The 12,258-nt window shown below is 46.9% G+C and overlaps 1 protein-coding gene across 1 annotated transcript in view; it reads right to left on the bottom strand.

Annotated features, from left to right (window-relative positions):
* LOC138579901 (piezo-type mechanosensitive ion channel component 2-like) overlaps positions 1 to 12,258 on the bottom strand; it is a 2,232,767-nt gene that overhangs the window by 566,016 nt on the left and 1,654,493 nt on the right. Inside the window, exons 37-38 of the mRNA XM_069650129.1 lie at positions 11,904 to 12,062; positions 6,137 to 6,385 (exon numbers count right to left, since the gene is read on the bottom strand). Of these exons, the coding sequence (XP_069506230.1) occupies positions 6,137 to 6,385; positions 11,904 to 12,062 (408 nt within the window). The remainder of the gene's footprint in view (positions 1 to 6,136; positions 6,386 to 11,903; positions 12,063 to 12,258) is intronic.

The following is a 12,258-nucleotide window of genomic DNA, read 5'->3' as shown; positions in this document are numbered from 1 at the left end:
TTTTTTCCCAGTCCCTTTAGTCATTGTGGCGGTGATGCAACTCAGGAGATATGAGGGAGAGCCGATGGTACCCCTCAGATCCACAGACAGGACCAGCGAGGTACAGCCCCCAGGGGATTCAGGCAGATGGCCTCGATGTCAAAGGTTGGCAGGGTACAACCCAAGTAGCGCTGGGGAGCCCGAAGTCAGGCACCCTGGAAGGAGGAGGAGCGGGGCCAAGGCAGAGCTTTGGGTGTCGTAGGGTATCTGGCACGGGGCAGCGAGGCTGGATGATGTGGACTACAGAGGATCTCAGCAGGCCGCGGCCAGGCCCCCGGGGGTCCGGGCCCCTCTGGTGCAGGCGAGAATCTGGTGCAGTCTGCGCCACGCTGAGAGAGTGCAGGATGATGTTGGTGCGATCACTCCATACGGGGCACCCTGTGTGGTGAGCCGGGGCAGAGGCCGGGCCACAGCAAGTCACTCGGCGGGAGCAGGCTGGTCACAGAGCGTCCTCTATCGGGTGCGGGTAGTTGGTGACCCCCGCGGAGCAGCTCATCAATTTGTCCTTATCACCGCTTCGAGACGGCAAGGGGTTAGCAGCACCCCCATTCCCCACGTACCTTACGGCCGTCAAGGGTCCGGCAACCTAGTCCACGCCAGCGGGGGAGCGCAGCACCCGGCGCCCGTTGGTGTGCCGCAGCTCTACCCCGGGCGCTGAAGTCTCGTTGAAGGGGGGGGGCCCAGCGAGGGGAACAGCAGGATGAAGACCGATGTAGGAGTCGATGAGGGACTGGGTAGGAACCGCCCAGCGCGGGCGCAGGTCCAGCACACGCGCGGTTACAGTTCTAATATCTGCGGTGCTCTGCGCGGGCGCTGTTCGGCCTAAGCACCAGCGTGGTTCGCTCCTGGTCGTCGCCGCAGAGGTGTTCCACCGCCACACGGGCCTTCACAGGGATGGCGGGGTGTCTCAGTTCCGGGGGCATGGACCGTCTGGTTCTCCTCGAGTGCCGGATTTCGGCACGCAGAGGCGCGGGCGCTGGCGGATGGTCACGGCAGTTCTCGATCACAGTGTTCCCGGCGCCGTTTTTATTCGGGATTTGGACCAGATGGTCCCTGATCTAGTAGCTCGTGAATCGCAGCAGCCTGGTACAAGTTGTAGATCGTAAATGCACAAGATCAGGATCGAGTGATCTGCCTGCCACGGAGCTCACGTTTCAGGCGGCCATCTTGTTTGGCGCACAACAGCGCCCCCCCTTGTCTGACCAAACTGAGTTTATGTCAGGGACCACATGTCTGCAATCGCACAAAGTCTCAGGTGTGGGGTCATTGGCTTGTGGCACGAATTGTTGCTGGTCGCGTGAATTCTGTGGGGCAATCCTGTTGGACAGGTGTCAGTAAACGCATGAATTGTCATGATGCCTACCCCCGGGCATCCGGATCAAGCCCATCAGCCCTGGGAGCAGGCATCCAGATATTTAAAAAAAAAAACAGCAGCCCCGGCTGGGGGCTGTCTGGGTTCAGTCCTGGCACCTAAGGTGCCAGGCTCATAATAGAAATCAGTCCTGGCGCCATAGGCGCCAGGCTCATAGTCTTTACTTACCTCATGCAGACCATGCTGCAAATGAATCCAGACCAACGTGAGGCCTGGATGGGACTATTTTACTACAGGGACTATTTTTTACTCGGGTGTGGTTCTAGGGACTTCTTACCTGGAACTACTTTGGAGGCTATTTAAACCACACCCAAACAGCAGCACACGCTTTGCGTTATTCTGCATCCAGCAGCGTAATGCTCACCGTGCCTGCAGACAGCATCCATTCTTCAGCCACGCCCATCTCGAATCCAGAGCTCCTAGAAATAGAAGAAAGAAGCAGGAAAGGTTAGAAAACAGATATTATTTCAATCCTTACCTGAATTCCGGATCCATCACGTCTTCAAACTTGAAAAGGACATTATTCTACACGTGTCGCATCGCCAGCTGCAGCGCCGCGCCTTACTCACCAGTCCTCACAGCATTTTTCGATCCGGCGGAGGCTCCATCATTTTCTCCACCCAATTCCACCATCTAGGGGACAAAAGAAACATAAGGTGAGCTGAAAAAGCCAACAAATACAACCTCTCCACCATAGACTTACCTGATTAACAACCGGAGGCATTATTCTGTAGCAAACTGCAACTTCTTACGCCGCACCTGTAAGGAGAGAGAAACCAGCAATTTAAACACACGCACCTTTTGCCGGACAGTGTTGGGTAATACAGACTCTTACCTGAACACCATCAACTGCCACAAGACAATCTTCCCTTGGACCCAGCTGCAACACAAGAAAGGAATGTACAAGAGTGAACATCGGACATATTGAACTCTTTCAACTTCATACTTACGGGTTCTCGGCTGGAACCTTGGAGTCAATATTCATCCGGAACTCTTCCAACGCCTTCAAACCAGTGGAGTAACTGGTATCTACGCGCCCCTGCATTCCACGCAGGATGGAGAGCTCATCATTTCCAAACATAAGGTGAGCTTACTGCAAGTGAATCGGTGGTGATTAGTGGGGAGAACAGTGGGGTGCCATTACTAGAATCCACGGGTGGCTAAATCCCTTTCTCCACTTGCAGGAGAATACTTCTACGGGTCAAGCAGACGAGGTTAGGCGGTCCAGTCCAGTCTGTCATCGCTGCATTATGCTTCACGTTGGAGGAGGTTGCAGATGTCCGGGTCCGATCAACGCCCCTGTGGGAGCCAGGTGAGCCTAACATGAATTATGAGGAAGTCTATGCTGCTGCTGCTGGCAATTCCCTGCACAATAGTGCTGATCTATCACCAGACCCGACAACGGCTCATGGCTGCCGCTCATTTATCATGCCCCAATCCATAGCATTAAGACATGATCTTTATTCTGAATAGCGGTTCAGATACAAGATAGGGAAGAAGACAGGGTTTACACACATAGTAGAAAAGCAGACAAGTTTGATCAGATCCCATTGCTAGGATTGAAAGGAAGCCCCTGAAACAGGGGCGACTCAAATGAGTGTCCCTGTCACTGGCGCCTCAACTAGAAAACACAAGAACTGCAGCTACTTGCAAAAAAAAATAAAGCCTTCACAAAAGTCACGTATGCTGCAGCATCGGGACTAAGGTTGCACAATTAATCAGGTTCGGGATTGGGTACAGATAGGCAACATTAACTCTTTTACACAGTCAATTTTGGTGCCTGTACAGTAATTACTGCCGTCACCCATTTATGACAACCTATCCCCAAATATGACACCCAGTCAAACTAGTAGGGAAGATGCAAGGCTGTCCGACAGTTTCGAATGGACCAGATATATTTTACACATTCAATAAAGAAACGTTTATACACAAATAGTGATTCCTTAAGAACCCCATTAGTGTAGTGTACAGATGCAGCGGTTTGGTGCAACAGTCAACTGTTTCCTGGCCAGATGGGGTTTTAAGGGCACTCTTCCTAACTGACTGTGAATAATAGTTTACAAAGACACAAACAATAAACAAACACAGACAAATCCATTTTTTAAATATTTACGGAACTAACATTTCGAAAAAGATCTGCTCGTCCTCTTGTTGACCAAGAGCTACCTCAACCCACGGACGCTCCCTTCAGTGACATTCTCATTAAGACAAATTGTCTTAACTTTTCAACTGGGCCTGGGGAGGCCACTCAAGAGCTCACCGACAACTCTTCTGGGATGGCCTTCTGACAAAGAATCTGAGGACTCACATCGCTAAATTGTAGTGGAAAACAATTACTGGACTCGTGTGAGGTTAGTTCATCAAATCTTGAGTAACAGTACTGCAGGTAAATAGAGAGAACAACCCAGAGATATGCTGATCCTTGTGCAATTCAAATCTATGATCCACCATTCTCATAAAGGCCCCCCAACCTCCAAACTCCCAAAAAAAACGTATTTATACCCTTTACACTCCATTGGTTTCAATATAGTAAACAGAATATTACTGTGCTGATCAGGGAGGGTTTTTGGTCACCTTCATTTAGGGCAATACCAAGCACCGTAAAGAGAACTATCCCAGATACCCATGGTCAAATCTACATCTACTTAAGATATCTTTACAGCTGCAGGCAACAAATACGATTAAGAATCAAGATTTTATTAACAATGGTTGTCTGAAGTATCTTTATCAGAGCACTTTAATTTATGTTGGCAGTGAAAGCAGTTCATAATAATAGTAAATAACCAGTAAATAATAGTACTGGTGCAGCATTTTAAGATTTGTGAGGAAATACATTACTTAGTGCAAAGCTATTCATTTCCATTCTGCCTGAATGCACATTTTCCACAGTGGATTCATCTTAGATAAATTGAGGTCTAATGAACTCACATTTAATTACAGTATTACGCAAACGTACAGTTGCATTTCTCATCACCATTCCAAATGTATATATGTTGTCATTTTCCCTGACAACATGCAGTCATGAAATAGCTATAAGAGTGTCTCACCAGTGACTAGTTATGTCAGTGGTCTCAAGGACCATTTGTTCTAAACCATACTCCTCAATCCATAGTTTGAAGAAGGAAAGCAAGCCTTTGTCCACCTCTAAATGATTTAAAGCCTAATTATCAAAATCGATTGCCTACGGAAAAAAATTGCAATGGGCAATCATAATTTCAAATTAAGATAAAGAAATATAACATTTTAAAATATGATATAGAATATTAGCCATCTGATTTCAAAAGGATTGTAATTTAGGGAAGTTGAACAACATATGGAAATAGATCTGTGGTCTGGTCAGGACACCTAGAGGATGAGGCAGATGAATCAATTTGATTACCAATTATTGATCCTAACGTGGGTGTACCACATTTGGTATAATACCTTCCAATGAAACATCTGGAGAGTTACACAAAGATGGATTTTCAGAGACAGACATTTGTTTAAAAAGTATTTGATGTAACCCTCATAAAATACTGTACCCCTTTTACTGACTCATCCAGCTCACCTTTAATTTGATTCCAAAATCAACTGTAATACTCAAACTGATTCTGGCTCTATCATAATCTTGCAGACAAACGGATCCAGCTCAGGGGTAGATGACTGCCAACCATGTCTCGTTAAGCTTTCTCATTTGCATGTATCTAAACATGAGTTACTTTGTAGGATACAAGTGCTCTAATAATCTCAAACAGCATCAGAATCCCTCTCGAAACAGTTATTCAAATGTGTGAATGTCATGCTTAGCCCACTCCATCCCTAAGGAATCCATGCAATGCTCAGGTAGGCTAGAGTTATCAGGCAAGCTAGTGTAACAATGGACCTGTGAAATGATATGCAGCTTTGTGATGTATTTCCATTCACACGCATAATTGTCTGTCTTAAACCAGAATCTTTCAAAGCAAACAGTCTTTAAATAATGAATCATTCCTCATAACAATTTGCTTTATAACCTTTACTGACTGAGAGGAAACATATTCAAATTTCCAAAACTCATAATTCCAAAACAATTTTGGAGAAAGACATTCAGATATGTTAGTATTAAAATGTTTCTCATGTCATAGACACATGTATATGGGGTACTATAATCATTTTACAGTTTTTGGTAGTTTCCTTGTTCACCCCTCTCATTTGATAATTTTGTGTTAATGCTGTTTGCCCCCCTTTCCTCAACCAGATAACATAAACCCACTCAAATCTCAGCTGCATTTGAAAATCTTCATACCTACAAAGGGAAAAAAAGGCCAGTGGAGAATCCAAGGGATGGGTGTTGGTTCTTCAACCCCACTAATGCCTGTCCTGGTCCAGTCCAAATAAGCCCCGTTAAGTATAGATAGTGCCATTTGGGTTCATATAGACTTTCAACAGTCCACTTAGGAAATACCAAGTCATTTTAGGCATTCTCCGACTCATTTCAATCTTTTCTCCGTCTATGGTATGCAGGGAAAGGAAAGTCTAACTTCATCTGTTTTAAGACCAAGTGTATGCAATTGGGATCATATGGTGCAACCCATTTTATATACCCCTAGATGGGTATCCCAATGAAATGTGGCATTCAGGGGCCCCACAGTGATAGAAACAGTGAATGCAATGACTGGTGGGGGCCGGGGGTGGTTTAGCAAAATTGAAGCCAAACAGAGGAAAGAATGGTAGAATACAGGCACGTTCAGTTGATCAAGGACTTACCTGTTCAGAAGCAGTTCACTAGCAGTCATCATTAGTGGAATTTCGCTCATTGGCCTGCTGATGTCACTACCCCTGAGACACTGAGGTGACTCACAGTCATCTGTATCTGAAGAGCCGCCCTCTACGTTAACGGTGATCACTGTATTGTAAGAAGGAGGCAAGTCAGTTCTGGTCTCGTCAGTGTTATTGTCCTCTGCATCGTTATCCAACCCTTCACGTTGCTCTTCTTCCGGACCTTCAAGAAGTTCACTAGACATGAAAGATAATAATAATGATATAATACTAAGTGTAAAATGCAACAAAATAGACATGCAATTTACAGTTTTGAAGAGATCTATAATCAGCTAGTTTACTACAGAGAATGTATTTTTCACAAAAAGGCTGCATTATGTCACAGATGGCCTCAAGAACACACCAACTCTCAAAGACAGTTCTAGGGATTTTAATTAATTTGTAATCAAGGGGCTCTCCGAGGGCTATCCCTCCTTGTCTAACCTAGAGATGCGTGGTCCCTCCCTAACCCAGGTGGCCCTCATTCCCAGGATTGACATTAGAGATCGACAAGCCTATCTAATAGCTTTCTGACTGAAAGTAATTGCCTAAAGACAAATGCTGTAGCTATCTAAGTGGTCCCTGACCAAAAGTCCCCAAAAGCAGCATGCAATGACAGGTGCCTTTCAGATACACAGGCCCCACATGGTTTCTTGCTTAAACACCCTCCTGTTCCGCTCACTATGACTTTCTGTCTTCTCACCCTGTTCTCCCCTTTCTTTCCTTCCCCTAATGTACCCACCTAATGTGCCCACCATCTTTCCTTTCTTTCCCTCTCACTTCCTACTGCCTCCCTCCAATGTTTCTCTCTTCTATTTTACTCTCTACTATCTGCTTCCACCCTTTAATCTTACTCTCTCCTACTATGCTCTACCCCACTAACACTCTCTTATTTCTACCCTCCTTCTCATACCCCGATTATTACCCAAATAAAACGCACCTTCCTTCATCATTTCCTCTATTTTATCCTCCCCCTTCCCTCTCCTTTAGCAATTTCCCTCACCAGGTTCACCAGGCAAACCAATGGTTTCTTTTTCCCCCCTGAGAGGTGTCCCAGATCAGCCACGTCCAGAATGACCAGCCAGTGCAGAGCCAAGCACATTTTTCTGATCTTGGTATCTTTGAATTGAATCTTGGTTTCCAGCAGACTGGTATTTAAATATATGTGACTCAATCATAGAGCTCTGCATATCTTTAAATCCACTGCCCTAACATAAAGGTTATCCCATTACATACCCATCGGGCAGCTACACTCTCAGTATACGCTTCTTTTTAATGTCCCAAAGCATTATAAAGGAGGATAGGTGAAACTCTTAAACAAATGGAAAGCTCTACCCCTTTTGACAGAAAAAAATCAAAACACCTAATTTTTAGAAGTAAACGGAAGACCATGCTCCTCCAGATATGAAAGATTTTGCAGTTCATATGCTTTCAAAGTGCAAAGATAATGTGGCTGCCCTTGAGAGAACACAAACGCTTGATACAACAGAAATATATGCTGTATTAAGGAGGTTGGAGGAGATGCAGGAGACTGGCTGTTGGTGAAGGAACTGAGGAGGAAGTTCTGGGGGGCCTTCCTACCCACTGATGTATAATGAAACTTCAAGGCAATAAACCCGCAGAACAAGTCTGTCTCAGTGTCCCCTCACTGGTAACTAGGAATGTAACACTGGCAATGATGGTCTTGGCCCCACAGAGCTGGCCTGGATGCGTGCATTGCAGATGCAGGAGCTTGTGAGCTGCGCAGTGAACGACAGGGCTTAACTCCCTGTCTGGAGTGGGAGAGTCTGAAGTAAAAAGCTGGAACCCTGCTAGCATGTCCACATTGTTTTTATCACTCGGACGAGTGAGACTGATGGGCGGAGCCAGCCAGCGAATGGATCACCGGTAAGCGGGCAGAGGGTTACTGGATGGGCAGAGGGATGAGCAGGCCAGGAGTGACTGTGCTAGCTGGGAAGAGCACAGCCCTAGCATGACTGCGCCGTGGAGAAGCGTTGGTCATGGTGGTCAATGGCAGTTGCTTTGGAGTACGGCCAGCAGCTGTCTTAAGGACACGCAATCTTTAGAGACAGTGCACAAACACTTGTTGAGTCTCCCTCATTTTGGTGGTGGCCATCTTGAGGTCAGGTGGTACTAGGACAGATGGATCCAGAGACATGAGGCGACATTCACTTCAAGTGACTGCAGAGAGACATTTTTGTGCTATTTCCTGGATTGATTTTATTATACTAAGTAGTAGCTATTCAGAGTCATTCTGCTTCGCATCTCTGTTCTCTGTGGAGGGAAATGTTAAGCTATAAGTACAGTAGTAACCACAATTCTCCAACACAGCTTCTGCCATCGTCAGGTGAACCTTTAATAAAGTGTGATGTGTGGAAGGATTCATGGTCCCACTTACAGTTTGGACTCGAAAAAGGGTGTTATTAATGCACTTTCTGGGATTTAAAGGGAGAAGGGTGCACTTCCTGTGGTGCCAGGGAATGCAGTAGTTAAGGAGGGAGTTGCTTCAGCATAATCTTTGAATGCATATGAGACAATATTGCAGAAACTGGACATTCATTATGGAAAGAAATCCAGCCCCATTTTGGAAACAATATTACTTTGGGATGCCTGAGCAAGCTGAAGGAGAGTGGGTGGAGAATATTGTGACGGGCCTACGAGAGTTGGTGAATCGTTGCAACTCTGGAGCATTGTATAATGAATATGTTAGGGACCAATTTATTCTGTGTGTTATCACAAAATAAGGGAAGAGATTTGGATTAAGAGGGATCTAACCTTGGATGAGGTGCTTGACATCGCTAATAGGATCGAGCATATGATGAAGTGTGTGAAGGAGTTGGCGGTCAAAGGGGGAAGAATGAGAAAGAGAAGTGTGCCGTAATAAAGGCACATAACAAAGAAGAGAAGAAGCGTCCGCAAGGCGGGAGTGTCCATGCTAGATAAGTGGTGGAAGTAAAAGGAGGTGTACGATAAGGAAGTTTCGAAAACATGGGGCTTGTGGGAGGGAGTATAAAAGGTGTTTAAGATGTGGAAGCACCTTCTATTTTTCAAACTCAGAGAAATGTCCCAGTTTGAGTGTTGAGTGTCGAAGTCCAAGAATAAAGGGCACCAGGACAGGTGCTGTGGACATTTGTCTTCAAAGAGGCTTAGAGAGATTTCACTGTGCGAGCAGGAAGAGGTTGAGGAATGTAGTCAGGTGAGTGATGTCTGAGGAGTGCGTGTATTACGAAGCGTTGGGAGGAGGTCTAATACAGGGGGAAAAACAGATGCTGCTGTATCAGTGGATGGGTGCGGTATACCCATGCTGATAGATACAAGTTCCGATTACACCTTTCTGGACTGGGAATCATGGTCAAGACTTTTTGAAGGAAAGGGGAAGAAACCTAATAAGCACCGGGTGAGGACTAGTGCATGTGGTGGAAGCCATGATTGAGATCGTGGGTGAAGGAACATGTTTGCTGGAGTGTAATGGAAAGTCTACTCAGGTGGACGTGCTTATGTCAAGGTGTGGTAGGTGTCTACTAGGGTGATATGAGGAAGCCGAGATGGAACTTGTATCAGATCCCAGTGTGCCGGGATTACTATCAGTTGTTGACAAGGAATTGAAGGAGCAGTTTTTGATTGGAGTGTGGGATGCCAGAGTGATTTTGTGGATGTCAAGGGGGCAAATGCTTGGGCCCTGGAATTGGCAAATTTTGACACGTTGTGCACTACACGGATCATGACAGATGCCAGTGACACTGGTCTAGGGGCTGTGTTGCTACAAAAACAACAGGGTGTTGAGAGAGTGGTGATGCTTTCCTCAAGGGTGTTGAGGGAAGTTGAGAGGAGGTGTTCTGTCATAGAGATGGAGGCACTTAGTAAAGTCTGGACGGTAAAGAAGTTCAGGCTGTTTCTTCGGGGAAGAGATTTCAAAGTGCTGCTGGACCACAAGCCACTTGTGGGTGTGTTCATCTCTAATTTACTTGATGGTGTTTCAAGACGGATCATGATGTGGGTGACATCTATGCAGGGCCACAATTCTGAGGTTGAACATGTCCCTGGGAGGGATGCGTGGCCAGTGGGCGAACGATGCAGCAGTAATCCATCGTAGCTCCCACTGCCACCATAATTAATCCAGCAATTATCCTGCCCTCAGGGATCCGACCCTGAAAAGAGACACTGATCCGTGCACCGTAACATTGGGAGAGCAAGGTAAGCGCAGCGCTGACCTGTGATGTAGGACCGCAGGTCCTAGACCAGCTTTGCAGATCCTGAATGAAAGCGCAGGTGAACGGCAGTAAGAAGACCGCTGCCCGCACTCCTTGAGTGGTGGGTGCTGATGCAAGGCCCGGGGACCCCAGTGAGACCAGCCTGCCGCCTGTAGATAAAGGGAAGAGCTGCTATCAGGAACTGGGGGGAGACTCCCTCTCTCCTCCCTCCTCCTGCGAAGTGGTGGACAGCAGAGGCGGCGCCCCGTTGGAGGGTGCAAGGACGAGGCTGAGGTCTGCTCCTGGTATGAGAGGCATGATACGCTGGTAATGAGCACAGCCGGAGCATTCCCTGGTCACCAGGAAGCACGGCAGTGAGGTGGGGGCTGTGAGGCGGGTCCCAGGGGACTGTTAAATTCCGGCATTGAGTCTGCACTGTGCAGTGTGGATTAGAAGGGGGCAGAAGGGGGCAGTGCAACCAGACTTCAGTGGCACCCAAGGACCAATCAACTATACATTTGGAAAAGGTAATCGGCGGATGCCAGCCGCTATCAAGACACACCAGGGGGCTCCAGGGGATAGACACCAGGTGGCCCCCCTAATCCACCCCCATGCTACACCTGGCAGTGGAGAGGCACGGATGAGACAGAATGACCCCGACGGAGGTGAGAAGTGATAGACATAGCTGCATCCTCCCCGTGGTAGACTGCTCAAGGGGGGAAACAGTGCCACACAACACACTCCTTTAACAGAAGGGCAGGAGCCCGGCACAGGTGGGGAAAGCCCCTCCCCCAAGCCCCTCCAGTGGACTAGCCTTGCCTACCAGACTTTATGATTGTCATTTGTCTCATGCTCTCAGATCCTGTTATTGTGTCATTTTTGTTGGCCTGACCTTCACCTCACGGAGATGAGCCCAGCTGACCGACGTGCTGCGGGAGTGACACCCAATTAACAGCCAATCCTATGTGGTCAGCGCCTACACTTCTATACAGTACTAACGACTCGACCCAATTGTATTGCAGAATTATGTTTTTGTAACATGATGTCATCGGTGACGATTCTTTCCCTTATAATGTGCTGCACGTGTAATGTTTGGCAGATTGCTCACTGGGCAGCAGAGTTCTCTGTGTGCACAATTTATCTTATATAAACTTTGTTCGACTTGCAATCTATCTCCTAGTTTCATCCTACTGCGGTGTGTCCATTATTCTGAGTTTTGGCTATTGTGTCAGGGAATGGGTACCTTCACCCGCTCTGGCCATCTTCGGGGACAAGGAAAATAGGAAAGCTTTGTTACTTAGTTTCAGTTGCAGGTTATAACAATAGATTCTGGTTACACAGGACAGGTAGACTGGGACATATACACAGGCACCCACTCTCTCAGCCAGCCTCACCCAACTGACACTCCAGGAACATTCAGAAAGAAACATACATTCCACATTCCAATCATGATATCACACGCAACCAGGACAGAGTAGATAAGGAAAGGCAAGAAACAACCGTCACCCCTTTTAAAGCCACTGTACCTGGAAGCCTCGCTTTCAAAGGAGGCAGAGTCAAATGCCTGCATGCGTAGGGATCCCCTCATACGGTTAGCGCTTCCCCTCCAGGTCACTAGTGGAGCCTGATCCATGTCCTCCGCCGTGGCCTGCCGGGTGTAGATTGTAAGATCCTCAGCTGCACAGCTGTAAACCCAGAGAAGAAAATAAACGCACAGTAAGCCTAATAGCTTGGCTCATACATAGGGCTTGCTGCAACAGCATTTACACTTTATAGCACTATAATTAGCAGGAATTGCTTTTACTCATCACAAGTCTACTACTTTTAGTATTCCAGATGAAAATATAGTCTCCAAAAACATGGACTACCAAAATATCTACT

Source organism: Ambystoma mexicanum, chromosome 3p, assembly GCF_040938575.1.
Source record: "Ambystoma mexicanum isolate Mex_15411 chromosome 3p, UKY_AmexF1_1, whole genome shotgun sequence".
In the NCBI taxonomy this organism is placed as follows: Eukaryota; Metazoa; Chordata; class Amphibia; order Caudata; family Ambystomatidae; genus Ambystoma; species Ambystoma mexicanum.
Note: the sequence above shows the minus strand (reverse complement) of the source record. Positions and strands in the feature narration are given on the sequence as shown.